The 21,503-nt window shown below is 40.7% G+C and overlaps 1 protein-coding gene across 12 annotated transcripts in view; it reads left to right on the forward strand.

The window, feature by feature from the left end:
- The window catches only part of asb3 (ankyrin repeat and SOCS box containing 3), a 112,822-nt gene that overhangs the window by 43,189 nt on the left and 48,130 nt on the right, over positions 1-21,503 (forward strand). For 4 of the 12 annotated variants that reach the window (XM_068044940.1, XM_068044949.1, XM_068044939.1 and 1 more), the window contains exons 3-5: positions 13,837-14,041; positions 17,411-17,569; positions 19,780-19,892. In XM_068044940.1, the coding sequence (XP_067901041.1) occupies positions 13,837-14,041; positions 17,411-17,569; positions 19,780-19,892 (477 nt within the window). Of the gene's footprint in view, positions 1-3; positions 238-750; positions 1,302-3,773; positions 3,888-11,367; positions 11,431-13,836; positions 14,042-17,410; positions 17,570-19,779; positions 19,893-21,503 lie in introns of those variants that run through there. The other 8 variants (XM_068044942.1, XM_068044945.1, XM_068044943.1 and 5 more) reach the window with 8 other exon arrangements.

A 21,503-nucleotide genomic window follows, 5' to 3' on the forward strand; every position in this document is an offset into this window, starting at 1 on the left:
CGATGACGTAACAGCTAAACAGGAAGTTGAGGAAACGGTCTGGAGGAGGTTTGAGGTGTTGGTGAGTTTCTGAGGAGTAATAAAGTTTAGGCAGAAGATTTTTGTTCTTGTCCTGTTCGTTAGTTTAGGGTGTTCTTATTACAAAACGCTGCATTATTACTGGGGGTGTTGTGTTTGGAGGAAACTTGTCACCCGCTACTTCAGACGCCTGTGCTTCAGCTTTAAGTGAAATTAATTGTAAGTGTACCGTTCCTTATTGCCAGCCCAAAATTGTAATCGAGGATTGCGTTTACTTTATTCTCGTGTACTTGTCAGTTTGTCAGCCAGTCACACACAATAACAACTTTTCCCAGTGGGATTCGAAGTTTTTGGTATCAACCAATAAGATTTGTTAAGTACCTCCAATTAGATGACACCTCAACCTTGTTTACTGGAGGGAATTCAAGCCACGTTTTATGCAACCGGTTTTCTTTATTTAACACTTAAACCCTGGAGATCATTCTGTGAAATCTGTGCTGTAAACCCCTCCAAAGTCATTATATCCTTCCTTAGGTCTAGTGGCCTCTTACTGAATGTAGTGCTCAAGATGGGGACTGACCAAGGCTCTGTACAACTGAAACATAACTTCATTTGTACTCCAGCCCCCATGAGATAAAGGCCAACATTCCATTAATCTTTTTGTATCTATGTACGAGCTTTTAGTGACCTGTGTACTTGGACATTCAAATATCTTTATTCCTTGTTTCTCAGCAATTACAAGATTTATTTATTTGACTACAAAGTGGATAACATATGAACAAGAAGTACGAGGGGGTCATTCAGCCCTTCGAGCCTGCTCCGCTATTCAGTGAGATCATGGCTGATCTACTTCACCATTTTCCTGCACTACCCCCATATTCCTTGAGGTTTTTATTATGTAGAAATCTATCGAACTCAGTCTTGAAGATACTCAACAACTGAGCCTCCACAGCCCTCTGGGGAAGAGAATTCCAAAGATTCACCATCCTCCGAGTGAAGAAATTCCTCCTCATCTCAGTCCGAAATGGCCTGCCCCTTATTTGGAGACTGTATCCCCTGGTTCTAGACTTCCCAGCCAAAGGAAACATCCTTCCTGCATCTACCTTGACGAACCCTGTATGAATTTTGTATGTTTGAATGCGATCACCTCTGGTCCTTCTAAACTCCAGTGAATAGAGGCCCAATCTATTTAATCTTTCCTCATCGGACAATCCCTCCATCCCAGGAATTAGTTTGGTGAACCTTCATTGCACTGCCTCTATAGCAAGTATATCTTTCCTTAGGTAAGGAGATCGAAACTGCACACAATACTCCAGGGGCGGTCTCACTAAAACTATATATAATTGCAGTAAGACATCTTTACTCCTATACTCAAATTCTCTTGTAATAAAGGCCAGCGTACTATTTGCCGCCTTAATTGCTTGCTGTACCTGCATGTTAGCTTTCAGTGACTCATTAACAAGGACACCCAAGTCCCTTTGAAATTCAACACTTCCCAGACTCTTACCATTTCAGCAATACTCTGTATTTCTGTTTTTCCTACCAAGGTGGATAACCTCACATTTCTCCACATTGTATTCCATGTGCCAAATTTTTGCCCACTTGCTTAGCCTCTTCAAATCCCCATGAAGCATCTTTACATCCTCCTCACAACTCTCACTTCCACCTAATTTTGTCTCATCTGCAAACTTGGAAATATTACATTTAATCCCCACATCCAAATCATTGTGATTTCACAAAAGATTGTGAATAGCTGGGGCCCAAGCACCAATCCTTGCTGTACCCCACTAGTCACAGCCTGCCAACCTGAAAATGATCCATTTATTTCTGCTATGTTTTCTGTCCGTTAACCAGTTCTCAATCCATGCTCGTATATTCCCCGTGCCCCCCGCAATTCCATGTGCTCTGATTTTGTTTGCTAATCTCTTGTGTGGGACCTTATCAAAAACTTTCTGGAAATCTAAATGTATCATATCTGTTGCTTCCCCCTTGTCTATTCTGCTAGATACGTTGTCAAAAAACTCCAACAGGTTTGTGAAACATGATTTCCCTTTCATAAATCCACGTTGACTCTACCCAATCCTACCATTATTTTCTAAGTGCCTTGTTATCACATCCTTAATTATAGATTCTAGCATTTTCTCCATGACTGATAGACTAATAGGTCTGTAGTTCCCCTTTTGCTCTCTCCCTTCTTTCTTAAATAGTGGGGTTAAAGTTTCCACCTTCCAATCTGCAGGAACCATTCCAGAGTCTATAGAATTATGAAAGATGACTACCAATGCATCTACTATCTTTACAGCCACCTCTTTCAACACTCTGGAATGTAGATCATTAGGATCAGGTGATTTATCTACTTTAAGCCCCATTAATTTCTCTAGTACTTTTTTTAAACTAATATTTTGCAGTTCCTCATTTTACACTAGTCCCCTGATTCTCCATTCTTTCTGGGAGGTTGCTTGTATTTTCCTCTGTGAAGACAGAAATGAAGTACTTGATTAGTTTCTCTGCTATTTACTTATTCCGCATTATAAATTCTCCTGACTCTGCTTGTAATGGACCCACATTTGTTTTTGCTAACCTTTTACTTTTTACATACCTATAGAAGCTTTTACAGTCTGTTTTTATGTTTCTCACTAGTTTACTCTCATTCTGGTTTGTCTTTTTTAATCTTTTTCTTGGTCCTCTTTTGCAGAATTCTAAAATACTCCCAGTCCTCAGGCTTGCCATTTTTTGGGCAACGTTATACACCTCTTCCTTTGATGTAATACAATCCATGATTTCCTTCGTTAGTCACAGTTGGAACACTTCCTTGCTGGGTTTTTGTGAATTTTTTGTTGTAAACTATGTAATAGTTCTTTAAGTGTTAACCATTGCCTGTCTACTGTCATATCTCTTAATGTTTCCCAATCCACCATAGCCAATTTCTCTCTCTAACCAATTTATAACCCATGTTGCAAGGTTATTTCCAATTCCACACTTTTCCTTTTGCTAATAACTTGTTCAGAACCTTATTAAATGCTTTCTGGAAGTCCATGTAGACGACACCCACAGACACTCCCTCATCCACCATGTTGGTGACCACTTTAAAAAAAAAAAAATCAATTGGATTAATCAAGACATGATTTAACCGTCAGAAATCCATGCTGACTCTCTAATCAGCTTATACTTGTCCAAGTGTTGAGTCACTGTGCCTCTGATCGAAGATTCTAGTAACTTCCCACATCTGATGTTAGACTGACGGGTCTGTAGTTACCTGGTTTTCCTATCCCTCCATTGTTAAATAATGGAGTGCCATTTGGAATTCCAATCTGACAGCCCAATTCCCAAAGTTTTGGAAAATTATGACACATGATTCTGCAATTTTCTTTCAATACCCTGAATTGTCTAAATTGTGTCTTGTTATTTTCTCCATTACCATTTTAAAACAAAACTTGTATTAAATTCAATAGATTTGTCCTTTTGATTCTTTTTTCTTAATGTCCCTTGTTCCACTAGTATTTTATCCTCCTCTTCCATTGAGAAAACTGATATAAAGTACTCATTTAATATGTCGGCCATTTCCTTACTACTGATTAGGGTATCCCCTGCATCTCTCTTAAATGGGCCTGCATTTGCCTTTGCTACTCTCTCAGTATATTTATAACATACCATAGTTTTTATATACCATTGTTTTCATATCCCTTGCAAGTTTTTGTTCCATCTTCTCCTTTTGCATCTTTTTAATACTTCCTTTTATATTTTTCTTTTTATAGCTCTCTGTCTGCTGGACTTGAATTTTCCTTTTTAGATGCTGTATCTTACCTCATCTTTTGACCATGGTTGTTTAACCGCACAAGTGGAGCTTCTCCCTTTTAGGGCTGTATCTGGTACTGTACCAATTACTTCTTTGAATACTTTGCACTGTTTGTAGGTTTAACGATGCAGCCCTGTACACTGTGTGCTCAATTTATGCTACCTCCCCTAGATATCTCGCTCACTTTAGTTCAAAACTGTGGTTTGTGACTCACCCTTCTCCCTCTGAAACTTAAAAGCAAATTAATCCTATTATGGTTACAGCGCTAGAAAACATTTGAAATACAAAGTACATTGATCATCTTAAAGAGCAAAATGCAAATAATACTGATTTGCTTTAGTCCCTCCCGAAGTTGTTTAGTTCAAACATTAATCAGTATATGTCATCTCACAGTTGCTGTGTGTCTCCTTGGGGTTGAAGACAGGGACAGGTGTGATAATGAATTCATTTTGTGCATGAAGAATGCTCTGCTGTGTTGTATTATTGTAGACATACGTTGTAAATACTTCATTTCAAAAATTGTTAAAATATCTGGGGTCAGATTTTCCGGACCCTTTAACATTGTTTTGAACTCTATACATCTATACTTAACGAGTACTTTGTACAGATGTTTACTAAGGATGACAAATCTGACAATATCGTTAGAAGCGGAGATAGTAGAGACAATGGATAGGGTAAAACTGAGAGGGAGAAAGTACTGGAAAGGCTTCCTATGTTTAGGGTAGATAAGTCACCTGATCCAGATGACTTGCATCCCAGGTTGCTAAAGGAAGTGGGAGTGGAGATAATGGAAGGTCTTGTCAGAATTTTCCAATCTTCCCTAGATATGAGGGAGGTGCCATAGGATTGAGAGCAGCAAATGTGATACCCTTATTCACTGGGCGGCACAGTGGTTAGCACCGCAGCCTCACAGCTCCAGGGACCCGGGTTCAATTCTGGGTACTGCCTGTGCGGAGTTTGCAAGTTCTCCCTGTGACCGCGTGGGTTTTTGCCAGGTGCTCCGGTTTCCTCCCACCGCCAAAGACTTGCAGGTGATGGGTAAATTGGCCATTGTAAATTGCCCCTTGTGTAGGTAGGTGGTTGGGAATATAGGATTACTGTAGGGTTAGTATAAATGGGTGGTTCTTGGTTGGCACAGACTCGGTGGGCCGAAGGGCCTCTTTCAGTGCTGTATCTCTAAATAAAATAAATAAATGGTGTAAGGACAGTCCTAACAACTAAAGCCCAGTTACTTTAACATAATTGGTGGGTAAGGTTTTAAAAACAATAATTAGGGAAGAAATCAACAGGCACTTGGAGAGGTTTGAGTTACTTAAGGATAGCAAGCACTGATTTGTAAAAGGCAGATCATGCTTTACTAGTCTAATTGAATTTTTTGATTGAGCGACAGAGAAGGTTGATGAAGGGAATGCAGTGGATCTTTATATACATTTTAAGAAAGCATTTGATAAAGTACCACGTAAAATGCTGGTTCACAAAATTGAGGCTCATGGAACAGGAGGGTCAATGTCCAATTGGAAAAAAAATTGACTTAAGGGCAGAAAACAGCGAGTAATGGTAGATAGTTGTTTTTCAGACTGGAGGATGGCAGACAGTGGTGGTTCCCCAAGGTCAGTGCTAGGATAGCTGCTTTTTTTGCTATATATAAATAACTTGGATCTTGGAATACAGAGTAGAATTTCAAAATTTGCTGGCGACACCAAACTTGGAGGAGTGGCAACCTGTGAGTATGATGCGAACCACTTGCAACAGTACATAACTAGCAGAATGGGCAGACAAGTAGCAAATGGATTTTAATACACACAAGGGTGAGGTGATGCATTTTGGCAGAAGGGATAGGATGAGGCAATATAGACTTAATAGTGCAGTGCTAAAGAGTGTGCAGGAACAGAGGTACCTGGGGGTGCATGTGCATTAATCTTTGAAGCTAGCAGGACATATTTAGAGAGTGGTTAGCAAAGCATATGGAATCTTGGGCTTCGTAAGTAAAGGCACAGAGTACAAAAACAGGGAAGTTATGCTGAACCTTTACAAAGCTCTGGTTAGGCCCCAACTAGAGTATTGCATCCAGTCTGGTTACTACAGTTCAGGAAAGATGTGAGGGTCCTTGAGAGGGTGCAGAGGAGATTTACCAGAATGGCTGCAAGGATGGAGGATGTTAGTTACAAGGTTAGCTTGGGTTGTTCTCCCTGGAGCAAAGGAGATTGAAGGGAGATTTGATAGTGGTGTACAAGGTTATAACAAGCTTAGATAAGTTAGACAAGGAAAAGCTGAACCCACTAACTGGTACAAGGACTAGGAGATAAAGATTGAAAGTTTTGGACAAGCAATGCATGGGTAATGTGAGGAGGAACTTTTTTTTTCACAGCGAGTGGTAATGACCTGGAACTCGCTGCCCATGAGGGTGGTGGAAGCGGAGACAATCAATGATTTCAAAAGGAAATTAGATGGGTGCTTGAAGGAAATAAACTTACAGGGCTACAGGGATCGAGCGGGAGAGTGGGACTGCCTGGAATGTTCTGCGGAGAGCTGGTATGGACTCGATGGGCCGAATGGCCGCCTCCTAAGCCGTTAATGACTCTAAACACTACCTCTAATTTCATATCTAAAATAACTGAAACCCTTCCAGAATAAATTATTTTTGGCTTAATGGCAGAATTGGATTATGTGCCAAAAGGTTGGAAATGCAGCATTTTCTGGGGGATGTCCAAGATCTCTCTAGAAAATAAATCTCATGCCTTCAGGACTTGTACATCCCTTCAGTAAATGACTACATGACTGCTACAAGCTGCAATTTGGAACTGCTCCTTTAAGTCCCAGAGTCACAGACTTGAACATTTATGGAGGGCAACTGGTTTAGTCATTAATCACTAGATCTGACTGGACCACATAAAGCTCTAATGGGTCCTGCTGCCTTCTGCCAACACTATTCATCTTCCCTGGATGTCCCCATCATCCTGCAATGCAAAGATAACCCTACTTTTATTCACCACTACCAACTGTCTTCTGAAATCTTTCTCCCCAAACCTCCCCTCATTCCAACAAGAACTGTGCCCCATCAAGCACCTTTGCCCCATCATGCCTGTTACCTCTAGACTTGGCTATTCCAATGCTCTCCTGGCCATCTACCTCCTTCATACACCTGAACTCGTTCAAAATTCTGCTGCCATATCCTAATTCACACCAAGTCCTGTTCACCCCTCACTCCTTGCTGGCCTGATTGGAGAAACTTGCAGCTGAAGTCTGTATTTCACTGTGCCTCCAATCTAAATCAATTTCATGTGGTAAGGTCTTTCTTGAGGCTGCTTTTAAGCTATCAGCTTTTGTCATATTGCTAGGCTGGCATATATGCATACAGGCATGTCATCTTTGGTGGTAACACCATTGCCTCCAAGTCAAAGTGGAATGCATGACTATCTAATTCTGCCATCACCGTCACAGTGGCATTCATCACATTTCTTTGGCACCTTCTCCTCCTTTGAACATCGTACCCTGTTAGATCCCTCTCACCACTCCCTTTAAAATTCATTCCATCAAGTTCATCATGCTTTTTTTTCCTGCGGCATTCTCCCTTTCCCACTGCTGCTTTGAGCATTGACCCATCCTCCAATTTAAATCTTCATCTCTACTTCTCTTGCCCTCATCCATTAAATTCACTGCCCTCCTCTCCTCTCTCTAAACTTCTCTCTCCATATAAATTCATCTACTCAAATTCAAGGCCATCTCCTTGACCTCATCTCTCGTGTCCTCAATATTCCTGTGGTCTCAATCATCAACAGGATCATCACTGCCATGTTTTTTGTATCTCTCATCACATGCACCCTTTGGCTTCCTTCAAGACCACTTCAACATATGGTCCTGGAAAAAGCTTCCTCCCAAAGTTACTTACAGATGCGCTCTCAACTGCCTAACCTTTTGCCCTCTATTTTCTCGTATATCTCTCTATGCCTTTATTATCTCTAGACGCAACTATTTCAATGCTGTCCTGGCTGGCCTCTCACCTTGCACCCTCTATAGACTTGAGCTCATCCAAAACTCTGCAGTCTATAATCTAACTCGCACCAAGTCTTGTTCACCCACCACTCCTGTGCTCACTGACCTATATTGGCCTTTGGTCAGGTAATGCTTTGATTCTCATGCTTGTTTTCAAATCCCTCCATGGCCTTGCCCCTCCCTATCTCGAACTTCCTCCAGCCCCACAACCCTCTGACATTTCTGTGCTGCTCCAATTCTGGCCTGTTGCACATCCCCACATTTCTTGCTTCATCTTCAGCTGTCTAGACCCTAAACTCTGGAATTCCTTCCCTTGACATCTCCTCTCTACTGGTCTCCTCTTAAGATGCTCCCTAAAATTTCCCTCTAACCAAGCTTTTTGTCACCTGTTCTAATATGTTCTTCAGTGGCTTTTGTTTGATAGTAGCTCCAGTGAAGCGCCTTGGGATGTTTTGCTTTGTTAGAAGTGGCAAATGGAATTCAACCCAGAGAAATGTGAGATGATGCATTTGGGGAGGTCAAACAAGGCAAAGGAATATACGATTAATGGGAGAATACTGAGGTGTAGAGGAAGTGAGAGACCTTGGAGTAAATGTCCACAGATCCCTGAAGGTAGCAGGACAGGACGATAAGGTGGTTAAGAAGGCATTTGGAATCCTTTCCTTTATTAGCCGAGGTATAGAATAGAAGAGCAGGGAGGTTCTGCTGGAACTGTATAAGTTATTAGTTAGGCCACAACTTGAATACTGTGTACAGATCTGGTCACCTCAATACAGAAAGGATGTAATTGCATTAGCGATTAGAGGGCAGTTGAGGAAAAGATTTTTCACCCAGAGATTGGTGGGGTCTGGAACCTGCAGCCTGAAAGGATAGTAGAGGCAGAAACCCTCAACTCATTTAAAAGGTGTCTGGATAGGCACCTACAGGGCTACAGACCAAATGCTGAAAGGTGGGATTAGGCTGGGTGGCTTGTTTCTCCATCGGCACAGACATGATGGGCCATGTGGCCTCTTTCTCTGCCATAAACTAAACTTTCTAAGTGCTATATAAATGCAAATTGCTATTGTTGATTTGCTCAACCATTTCCTCATCATCTCCTTTGCCACCTTCTCCAGTAAAACTTTTACTGTTTTGTGTGTTTGGTGTTCCCTTAGGTATAGCCTGCATGTTTGCTCTCAAGTACGAGGCACAAACTTGAGTGTATTGAGCAAGTAATCTATTTAGTTTCAATCATAGTTTGAAGTTTCTTGACCATTTTTTCCACAAAGTATTTGGAAAAGTGGTTGTTTTTTAAGCAGTGTATTCATGCAGGGCTTTTTTTTGAAAGGCATTGGGACAGAAGATCATCAGAATACTAATTTTCCTTAACAGACTCTAAATGCACAACTTGTTAGCTTGTCTTGGCATTCGATAAATACCTCAATTGTGTTATAAACTCTTTGGCAAGCCATTGTTTTTGGCCCTCCGTACAGGGATCAAAAATACACACACAAACCCAAGCAAACAGTCAGGTCTTCATAAAGCAATGAAGGAATGTTTTGACAAGGGCTAGAAGGAAAGGGCAAGAGAGAACATAGGAACAGAAGTAGGCCATTTAGGCCCTTGAGCCTTTTCCGCCGTTCAATGAGATCATGGCTGATCTGTGACCGAGCTCCATATACCCACCTTTGCCCCATATCCCTTTATACCTTTGGTTACCAAAAAACCTATCAATCTCAGTTTTAAAGTTAACAATTGATCTAGTGTTAATTGCAGTTTGTGGCAGAGAGTTCCCATCTTCTACCACTTTTTGTGTGCAGAATATTGCCTAACTTCACTCCTGAAAGGTCTGGCTCTAATTTTTAGACTAAACCCCCAGTCCTAGCCTCCCCAATTGGTGGAAATAGTTTCTGTTTGTCTTGTCTGTTCCCCTTAATATCTTAAACTTCAATCAAATCACCCTTAACTGTCTGAATTCCAGGAAATACAACCCTAGTTTGTGTAATCTGTCCTCATAATTTAACCTTTGGAGTCCAAGGATCATCCTGGTAAATCGATGCTGCACTCCTTCCAAGGCCAATATATCCTTCCGAATTGCAGTACTGCAGGTGTCATTTAACCAGGGCTTGTATAGGTGAAGCATGACTTCTGCCCCTTGTATTCTAATCCTGTATAAAGGCCAGCATTCTGTTAGTTTTTTGATTATTTTCTGTACCTGTTTATAACATTTTAATGATCCACGTACCTGGACACAAGTCTGTTTCTAGTTTTCACCATTTAGAAAGTACCCTGTTCTATCCTTTTTAGATCCAACGTGGATGACTTCACATTTGCCTACTTTGAAATTCATTTGCCACAGTTTCACCTATTTACTTAATCTATCAATATCTCTTTGTAATTTTACACTTCCATCTACACTGCTTACAATACCACCTATCTTTGTCATCGGCAAATTTGAATTTGTGGCTTTCTATCCCATCGTCTAAGTCGTTAATAAATATGATGAATAGATGAGGCCCCAACATAGATCCTTGCAGGACACCACTAGTCACATTCTGCCAATTAGAGTACCTGCCTATTATCCCTATTCTCTGTTTCCTGTCTTGCAACCGATTTCCTAATTATTTATGTTGTTTAAGTCAAGCAAACTGACCCACTATGTGGGAAATCATAGTGCATTTTTTATTTTTGCATTTGGACTGATTGGATGATCGTAACTGTTACTCTGTTTACGTGGTGCAAGATAAAGCAGCTTAATGATTCATGCCTGACCTCATCGTGCCAATTTTTTTCTTGGTCCACCTTTGATAAAAGTGAAGAACTACGTGTCAGAAATACAAACATCCAGTTCGGATCACAAGGTGGTATCGTTGTTAGGATGTTTGACTTGCGCTATTATATAGTTATAGTATGGGAACACCCCTATATGCAAGATGCCCAGACTTTGTGTGGGAGTGATGAGCACCACTGTCTGAGAGAATCTCAAAGATAAGGTCCTGAACTTGTAATACCATCCAGCACCCAATCTGGCTGGACCATATCAAACTCTGCTGGGACTTGCTGTCCTCTGCTATAACTGCTCACTACTCTAAGATCATCCTGAAGGATAAAAATAATCCACGGTTTGCCTCCTTAAACCACTTTCTCCCGTCCCCTCCGTTTTCACCTCTAACAAGAAGCACAAGGAGCTCAAGTGATCTTCTATTCGTTTGCCTGTGCTGCTTCCCCTCCCTCCACTCCCCATTCCCCCCCATCTCCTGGCACACTAACCGTTACCTTGAATGCAACTTTCATATTAGTTTTTCTCCCATCTTCCTCAATATACTCTTTTTAAGGTGATTTCATTCATGAGATCCATTGATCCCATTGCCACAAACTCTCATCCGCCTTCCCTTCCTGGCCTCATGCTTGTTGACCGTGTGAATGGATCTGCTGCCTTTCAAAACCACCACCATAATCATCCCAATCTTGGAAAAAAAAAAGCACCAACCATTGACTCCTTTGTCCTTGCAAATTATCGCTTATTCCCAACTGCCATTTCTCCTCTCCAAGGCTGTCGCTTCTTGTGTCTCCCTATTTAGATCCCTCCTGTCGGATTTCCGACTCTCCCACAGCATTGAAGCTACTCTAACCAAAGTCACAAAGTAAGTGCTAAAGTAAGTTGGTAAAATGATAATATGACATAAATCTAAGACAATTACAAAAGGAATGAAAGGTGGGGATGTATATAAAAATGTTAGACATGGTCGTAGAGTAGAATTTGGAATTCCCTGCAGTATGTAAATTAGGGTATAAGGGTCTTGGGTCTGATTTTTCTACTTTTGTTCTTAAAAAAAAAACTTTGAATTTAATCGAATTTGCATTTTTTCCATACTATATTAGATAATTGAATTGATTCCTACAATGCAGGAAGGTATCTGCTTTTAAATCCCATTGAACGTGAGATAAGGCAGCAGTGGACAGGTGACTGATTTATGCAGGTGACTTAATTGCAGGTTCCGTTTTATGTGCATAAAGGGCCAGTTTTAACTTCCATCAGGAAATGTTTATTTTAAACATCATGGGATCTCCCTCCCCCAAGCTGGGGCATATGAATTTTTTCAAACAAAGGGGAACATGGAATGCTTTACTACAGGCAGTGGTTGAGGTAGAGATCGCAGTACCTTTTTAAAGGAAAACTGGATAAATATTTGAAACAGAGGAAAATACAGGGTTATAGAGAGAGTGAGAGGAATACCCTCCCTCTATGGAGTAAACCTTTAGAGTGTCTCCGGAGAGAAGAGATTTTAATGCCATCAGTTTCAGATGCGTTTGGCTTGAAATTAAGGTTCTTTCAATCATACAGGGTTCTAAGCCACTGTATCAACCAATTGTGGTACAACAATTTTAATTTGGAGTTCAGAGTCCAATCTTCACTCTCTTGCATTAGTTTGTTTGTTATTGGCTTCTATCACTGAGCAATCTTCAGTTGAAGGTCTTTTTGATAGAGACTACATCCGCTACTTTTTAAGGTAGTGAATGTTAACTAGTACTGTTGATGGTGAGTGGATTAAAATTATTTTTGGAGTGCATTTGCTACCTATTAGTGTTCTATGATTCATTTGTTTAAGTTCAGACATCTGTTTGGGCCATATATGGGGAATCCTGATTACCTCAGTTTACCCACTGTTCATATTTGGAGGAAGGAAAGCTTGGATTCAGTACCTGATAGTCGTGGCAGACTGGTTTGTTATAAATAATTCTGTGAATGCGCTTGTTGCATATTCATTTTTGTCACAATGTATTGAGACTGGTGCACTGTAGGAGGAAACCGTTGCACATGAGAACTTTTAATACGCCAATGTTTTTGTTTGATAATTTATTACTCCAATTGTACCCATCTCTGCCATAACCTGTAGTCAAGAGTTGCTCACTCCAGTATTCTAGAATTCGAGAGCCCAGATTGTACAAACAGTGCTGAACTAATGGTGCTTGCTGTTCCATTGCACTTGCGCTTGTACATACACACAGAATTTCTTACACGTGCACACAGAATTGCTACGAGCTTTTGCACTGTGAGTTGTGGTAACTAGAAATCCAAAACATTGCAGTGCCCTTAAAAGGGGATCTGGCACCTGTATGAACAAGGCAAGAAATTGTGTATCTCCTTACCCAATCAGATTGAAGAATCCTTACTGAGACACATAGTTTGAACCAGAATTGTAAGTTTAAATAATTCAATTGCAGATTCTGTACAGAAAGTGAAATGGAGAGGGAGAGAAAAATGGCATAGAGATAAAGATAGGAAAAGTTTTTTTTTAATGACATTTTAAATTTTTAAAAATCTCCAGCAGTAATTAGAATCTGAAGGAATGAGATTCCACATTTATAAAAGTTAATTTTCAGTGTCAGAGGCGTTGGTTGGCAGTAATTATGACTTATTAGGCCATTAAAAATTCCCTTATACTTGAATGGAGAAGCCCTAACTTTTTTAGTACATTTAATGGGTATCTATCACGTAAGTACCCCAAGTTTACGCTGTTGCATGTATTTGAATGCTGAGTCTTCTGGCAAGATACTGGTATTCTGGAGGAGCAGGGCAGCTTGGACAGCAGCTTCCTGATTTCCACGTTTAACTGAGCATGTGCGGTTGCAGTAGCTTACTCTTTACTCAGACTAAAGGTGAGAGCTGTTAGTCTCACTGTTACTTTTATCTGCAAAATCCAGACCAAGATAATATTTTTACACACAATCCAAGGTTGAAAGGACAAAATCTACAATTGTAATGTTGGGTGTTCTCCATAGTGTAAAAAAAAAATCACATACCCATCATTATGCCTAACTGAAATTCTAATATACTGGTATTATAAGTAGTGCAATCTTTGCTCTTTCAAAGAAACTTTTATTAAAATGTCTTATCCTAGCATGTTTATTATGTCACAGTCCCTAACTTTGTTTGTAATGTCAGCTTTGAATATTTGGGTGCCAACTTTCAAGATGGATTGTGCAGGAGCGATGTGATATCTAACATTTTCTGACTTCAATTTAATTTTCTTGCTTTATTAATTCAGCTCTGGAAAATGGACTTCACTGAGGCATACTCAAATACCTGTTCAGCTGCTGGATTTGCTGCAAGAAAAGAAAATGTAGAACTTTTGAAAGCCTTGATTCAAAAAGGTCATAGTCTTGACATTGCTGATAATCGTGGTTGGTATCCAATCCATGAAGCAGCAACTCACAACTCTTTGAGATGCTTGAAGCTTTTAATACATACAGGTACTGTGAAATACTGTGCAGTTATTGTTGAAATAAGACCTGTTCCGTTCACTTAAGCAACTAATCTTACTAATTGCTTGTACAGTACAGTTGTAGTCATTGTGTCATCCTAGTGCAGGTTGACAGTTCTGTACAGGCATTTTGTACATAAATTGTATTCAGACTGTGATATCTTTCATAATCCTGAAAGCCTTTTGTAAGAAATCAGAATGTTGTAGGGTAACCCTTCCATTGAAACCAAATTAGGAAAACAGGCGTTTTTGTTTCCTTGACCAAATAAAAGCTGTAAACCTTTTTCATTAAAATGTAAAATTGAAGCATAATAATTTAATGGCTGTACCATGATGGTGTTCACAGTAAATTGCAACATGCACTCTTTTACCTGTCTCATTTGTCTTTGCTTCTGACTCTCTCTTGCCCTCTCTCCCATTCTCCTCCAAGTTGTTTCTGTATCCTCACCTCATTATGGATGACATCATAGCATTGATGGAAACTTGACTCATGACCAGAAAGTTCTATTTCCCCTTATGGAAGCACTGTCACCAGCTTCGCCCAAAATCTTCTTGTGATAGCTTGACCCTCAGGGTCACCATTGGCCTGTTCCCCCACCCAGCAGCACCCTCTCCTCCTGTTAAGTATTTTATCCTTTCATTTTATCCCATTCCTCACACCTTCCTTTTCATATCTTTGTTGCTAACAGCACCCCGACATGATCTTTCTCCCATCTCTTTTCCCTGGGTCTCTACTGAGTCGCCCTCATCCTTGATGATTTCAACCTACACTACACCTTCCTAAACCCCTCTTTCGTCACATCATTGACCTCCTACCTTCGTTTAACCTGACCCTTGATATAAATTCTTAGATTCATAACCTTTGGCATCCCTTACCTTGACCTTGTCCTCTCTGCACCCAGGATCTTGATCCAATAACTAGGCAATCAGTGATCCCTTCCTTATTTCCCTTATCACCTGCATAGATCTAATCTCTTCCATTCCCACTATTCTTGCCACCTGACCACAAGGGAAAATACTCTTTCCCAAAAGTCCCCCCAAACTCCCTCTGAAATTCCCAATTTCCTTGACTAGTCCACCACGCATCTCAGCACCTCTGTTGCTCAGTTTGTTTAATTTCTCCCTCATTTCTGCCTTCACCCTTGTTCCTAGCAAATCAATCTTTGTTTCCCACCTCTGTCACTCCCCTAGTGCAGCTTTTACTGCTTCAGGTCAATAGAATGCAAGCTCAAACCTCCTTTAAAATCCTGTTTGCTCACCTCAGCTACTAAATATGAAGAGGTTATAAACTTTCATTTTCAAGATTGATATCGTCTGTGCATCACCCTTTGCTGCTTTTTCCCCTTACTCCTGCCAACTTTAGTCCAGGACCCCATCTTTTTAGTTTCCTGCTTATCTATTCTTGGTTCTTTTGAGGCTCATCTTATCCTCCTCACCCCTTAATGATCTACCTACTCAACTCCCTTTCCTGGCTCCCTTGCTAATTGACATTGTTAATGCTTTCCTTTCTTTCAAAACTGCTGCTATTACCTTTAGATTCAGCCCATTCACCCTTTTGAACTGTCAACCCATTTTTAAATTCCTTTTCTCTCCTAATCTTCAACGTGACATTGGCTCCTAGCTCTTTGCCTGTCACTGCTGGAACTCCCTTGCCACAACCTCTACTCTTTGCTACCAATTCCATTCCGCTCTCCAGGAAGTTCCGGGTTCAAGTCCCACTCCAGGGCTTCACAAAAATCCAGGCTGACCCTCTGGTACAGTATTGAGAGAGTGCTGCACTTCGGCGGTGCCGTCTTTTGGACGAGAAGTTAAAGCGAGGCCCAATCTGCCTGCTTGGGTGGTGTAAAAGATCCCATGGCACTGTATTGAAGAAGAGCAGGGAAGTTAACCCCAGTGTCTTGGCCAATACTTATCCCTCAATCAACATCATAAGAACAGATTATCTGGTCATTATCACAATGCTGTTTGTGGGAGTTTGCTGTGCACAAATTGGCTGCTGCACTTCCTACATTACAAATGTAATGACACTTCAAAAAGTAGTTTGTTAGCTGTAAAGCACTTTGAGACGTCTGGTGGTTGTGAAAAGTGCTATATAAATGCAAGTCTTTCTTTCTCTCCAGATGCACTCTGACAACCAGCTAGATGATTTGTAATTTTGGAACCCTGTTCGGCTCTGAGATGAACTTTTAAACCCACATCCTTGGTGGCATCAATCCTTCCACCTCCCTCCATATTGCCCACCTCTGCCTAAGCCCCTCGGCTGCAGAAACCCTCATACAGCTTTGTCATCTGACTCAATTAGGCTGAAAGTTGATCTGCTGCTCTCGCATCCTCCACCCTCCATTAACTGTAATTTGATCAAAATGTATTCTACTCCAGTTTTTGCTGACCTACACTCCCACTGTCCTCAGCACATTAAAATTTAAAATTCTTGCCCCTGTTTAAAAATTCTTTTCTTCGTGGCCTTGCTCCACCCTATGTCTGTGATTACCTCCAAGCTGATATTGCTTCCTGAAGGCTTTCTTCCTCTGGCTGCAGCCTTCTATACATTCCCTTCCACCCGCCCCTCCCACTCCCCCCGCCTTAAACCTCCAAAACTCCCCCAGGCTATTGTTAGCGGAGCTTTCAGCCATTTTGGAACTCCCTCCTTGGATGACTTCATCTCCTTCTCCTCTTTAATATCTTCGTCTTTTGTCCAGCTTTCTGACACCCCTCCTAATCTCTTCCCTTTTTTTGCCCAAAAATCCATTTTCTTCATGCCCAGTTGTGAAGCAGCTTAGGATGTTACTTTATATTGAAATTACCATATTAATGCAAGTTGTTTTTCAGTTTTCTCATCTGCTGTTGTTTGATTCTTCTGTACTTGCTGACTGTAACTGGAATTGGAAATTAGAAGAACCAAAAATAGCAAAAGTTGACACAAAGTTGGGTAGGAGGCTTGGTGAGCATTGTCAATAACTCTGGCTGAGTCAGGACAATCTGAGACTGCATTAGTCTCGGTCAGGTTGCAAAGCTTGAGAGTTTACCTGCCCACCTGCTGTGTCTTCCACTCTATTGTTCTCTCCTCTTTCCCCATGACTTTCCGAACAACCAGCTTACCTGTCTGTTCAACATAAGTGCTCTTGACCTGTTCTCGAGTGCAGTAACTAATTGCCTGCTGAGATGTGAAATTGGGCAGTAAGGGGCAGCAGGAGGTGGAGGAGGAGTGAAAGTGTGATGTGAAACAGTGAAGAAAAATGAAGGGGGAGGGCAAGAGAGAGTGAGAATTGAAGTACCGAGAGTAAGTTATGTAACATTTGAAGGGACGATCTTTAATTGAATGAAAATTCCGAACTTTTTTATTTGTACTTTCCTCCAGCTTCGTCGACTCTACACGTAGAATTAAAGACTTTTGAAGGTGAAACAGCATTGCATCTTGCTGCTAAATGTGGTCATTTAAAAACTGTTCAGATTCTGCTAAAGGCTGGGGCAAATCCAAATGCCATCACTAATGAAAACATAACATCACTTTTCTTAGGTAAGGCACTGAAAACATAGATTTTGGGCCATAATTTGCTGTGGTAGGGCATCTAATGGTGTCTGTCATTCAATAGACTTTTGCGCTTTAGGATTTAAATTTTTTTTGCATAGCAAGTTGCTGAAAGTGTGAGCTGATACCATTGCAACGAGGGAAACCAGGGACCTGAGTGAACAGGGCAAGCAACTGTGTATCTTCTGAACCAATCAGATTGAAGGACTGTGAAATTAACAGAGCAAGTACTGAGAAGGAAATGTAAATTAGAGTGGATGAATTCAGTGTCAGAACAGGTACAAAAAGGGAAATAGGAAAAGAAAGGTTGGATTAAGAGAAAAAAGTGACAAAGGAAATGTAAAGATAAAGTTTAAAATAATTGACGTTTTTAAAAAATCTCCAACAATTAAAATCTGAAGGACTGAGACTCCACAAGTGTAATAGTTCATTTTCAGTGCCAGAGTGTTAGATTAGCAGTAATTAACACTTAACATGTTATTATAAGGGACTGGAATGGATAGGATTTAACTTTCTGTGGTGATTTTTAGTTCATATCTTCTGTGTAAATACAGCAATTTTACACCATTCAACACATTTCAATGGGTGAGAAAAATATCTAGCTGCTGTTTTCGCCAGGCGAACTGCAGAGCGGCACAACTTGGACTGCAACTTTTGGATATTTGATATTCTGTGTAAATCTGCCCCCTTGCCTGAAGTTGCTCTAATATTTTCCCTAAATAATGAATTTAAATGATTATATTCAGTCTGTTATAATTTGTATCTTTCATTACGTATAAAGGAGTTGGATTTTTTTTGAGCTTCCTTGGGTCCAATAAACACTTTGGAGGCAAAACCAGCATAAAATTTGACCTTTCGCTGCCTGGAAAACTGGCTGTGAGTGATTTTTTTTGTAACAACCAGTTAAGGCTCATAACATGCCATGCTCAGCCATGAATGGTGGAGCAGGCTCAACAGGCCAAATAGCCTACTCCTGCTCCTATTTCCTATGTTCCTAACTCTCAGATTAATCTGATCACAAGTGGAACCAGGATAGTCTTCAAGTTCAGTTTTCTTGCATAGAGACTTCCTGTAATTAGATTTGTTACATGATACTCACAACCTGAGGGCTGGGACGACAATTTGTTCATAGCAGACCAAAATTTGACAGAATTCCAACTCCGTATTGTCCTGGGAGGAATAAAAATTGTACACTTCAAAATATTCAGCATATTCTATATGAAGAAGTCACTACTTTCATTTTACAAGTTGTGAAAAATCGAATTTTCCATTTAAGCATCTATACACACTGTAAAAACTAGCCTCAACAGGCCTGAGTGAAACACCAGTCTCTTGAAAACCCGCATTACCGCATTGTATTTGGGTGGTGCTGCATATCATCTCCTTCTCATTTGTCATTTTCGTGTTGATTAATTTTTCCTTTGTGTTTTTCTTTGGTTAACTGGGTGTCAGACATTGTTAAATTACATCCTTTCATCATTATTAGGCTCCAAGCTATTGAGAAATCTACATAAGTACAGAACACACTTTTTCCCAGTAAGGACACATCACAGCTTGCCTTAGTTCAGATGTCATGGGTACTGGTTGGCAGAGCCAAGGCTAAGGGATCCCAAGTGTGCACAAGGATAATAAAACAGGATTGTATCCCTCCCACAGGAAGATAGCCAATCATTAGATAACTGGCAAGCATGTTTTTAAATCAGTTTATTTTTTTCCTCTTTTCTTTCACATGTGTTCCTCCTTGACCCTTCTCCTGCCAGGACTGCACAACATAAGCTCTTGGGAATGAATAACATCTGCCAGTGCAGTCAGATAACAATGAAAGTACACTTTGTGACGTGCATACTTGTGGCAGATTGGATTGCGGGAGATCTCTTCTAATTAATAGCAGTGGGAAAAAGCTGCAGATTCTTTTAGCCATTTTTTGTGACCATAAGAGAATCCGCTCACAAATCAGAAAGAGCCATAATGAGTTGTGATTAGTTTCTGGATATAAAGTATCCATTTTATACCTGGAATGATATTTCAACTGGATAACTTAATGTTTTCAGTTAATTCTTCACATAATGTAATCTTATTTAAAATGTCTCTGTTTATCTTGTATGCATCGATATGACCATAATCTGAAACGCTACTATTTTATGTTACAATATGCTGGAAGAGAAAGTTTGATTGTTTTAATTTTTCCACATTTTAAGCTACCGAGAAAGGCCACATTGCTGTTGCAAGGATATTATTAAGACACGGAGCAAGGATTAACGGACCCCATTCTGCATGTTTATGGAGTGTTGTACATCAGGCCGCTTATCAGGTACTGTGACATTCATTGTATATCTCCGTAAGGAAGAAAGAAAAGTTTTAAAGTAATGTTAGTATTGTCATGAATGTTAGAGTAATGTATTAATTCTGTTTTTCATTCTTGGGATGTGAGTGTCACTAGCAAGGCTGGCATTTAGATCCCACCTTGAGAAGGTGGTAATGGGTCTTCTTGAACTGCTGAAATCCATGTGGGGAAGATGCTCTCTCAATGCTGTTAGGTATAGAGTTCCAGAAACTTGACAGTGATGAAGGACTGGCAATATATGTCCAAGTTAAGCTGGTGTTTGACTTGGATGGTGAACTTGGAGGTTTTGGAGTGCCCATCTACCTGTTGCCATTGTCTATTACATTTTTGTACATGCCAGGCTGTCTTTATAATTCACAGTGTGCCTATCAGGGATCTACTTGCCCAATCCTCTCTATTCTAACAGATACATTCTGGCGAACCAGTGAGACCTTCCCTGAAATTCAAAAAGTCAGGGTTTGATGACATTGTTCAGTCCATGACTATATTTAACTGCTGGATCACCGTGTTTGGTGCCCAAAGCTGTCCTCATCAGGAGCACTGGATGTGAAGGAGCAGTTAGCCTAGAAGACGACCGAAAAATTTGTTTTTAAAAAGTTTCCTTGTGGGCCAGGAGGAGCAGGAGTAACCTTTGCAAATGACATGGCTGAAACGTTTGCACCGTTTTCAGCCAAATGGATGGTCCATCTCCGCCTCCTCCTGAGGTCTCAACCTTCACTTAATGTAACATCAAGAAACGGCCGAGTATCCAGGACACAGCAAAGGCTACAGGTTCCAATAACGTGCCAGTTGCAATGTTGAAGAACTGTTCTCTAGAACTAGCTGTGCTCCGAGCTGAGCAGTTCCAGTATAGCTCCAACAGTGGCATCGACCTGACAATGTTGAAAATTGCCCAGTTGTGCACTATCTCCTAATGTCTCAAACAATTACAACCCTATCAGCCTATTTTCAATCGGCAGCAAAATGATTAAATGAGTCACCAGCAAGTGGCACTTAATTGATGCTAACCTGCTCACTGATGCAGTGTTTGAGTTCCACCAGGACCACATGTCTCCGCACCTCATTACAATCCTAGTGTAAACACGGACAAAAGAGCTGCCCTCGACATCAATATAGTATTCAACTGAGCGTGGCACAATGGAGCACTAGTAAAACTGAAATCAGTGGGGATCAGGGAGAAAACTCTCCTGTTGCTGGAGCTATATTTGGCACAAGTTAAGATGGTTATGGTTGTTGGAGGCAAGCCATCTCAGTTCCAGAACATCTCTGCAGGAGTTCTTCAGGCTGTGTCCCGGGCCCCACTATCTTCAGCTGCTTCATCAATGACCTTTCCTCCATCATGAGATCAGAAGGGGGAGGCATGTCATCTTTAATAAAGATTGATAATAGATGTGTTCCTGCCCAGATGGACATCTACAAAGGGGAAATTTGAGGCAAGTAGATGAAAGTAAAATTATCTGAGATCAACTAAAACATATGGTGGGGTGGGAAATGATAGAAGGAGCAAAAGTTATCCTGATTCTTCTTGCAGCACTTTCAGTGGTTGATATCTTGGCGGGTTCATCAAAAGGATCCACT

The sequence above is a fragment of the Heterodontus francisci genome, chromosome 13 (genome assembly GCF_036365525.1).
Source record: "Heterodontus francisci isolate sHetFra1 chromosome 13, sHetFra1.hap1, whole genome shotgun sequence".
Classification (NCBI taxonomy): Eukaryota; Metazoa; Chordata; class Chondrichthyes; order Heterodontiformes; family Heterodontidae; genus Heterodontus; species Heterodontus francisci.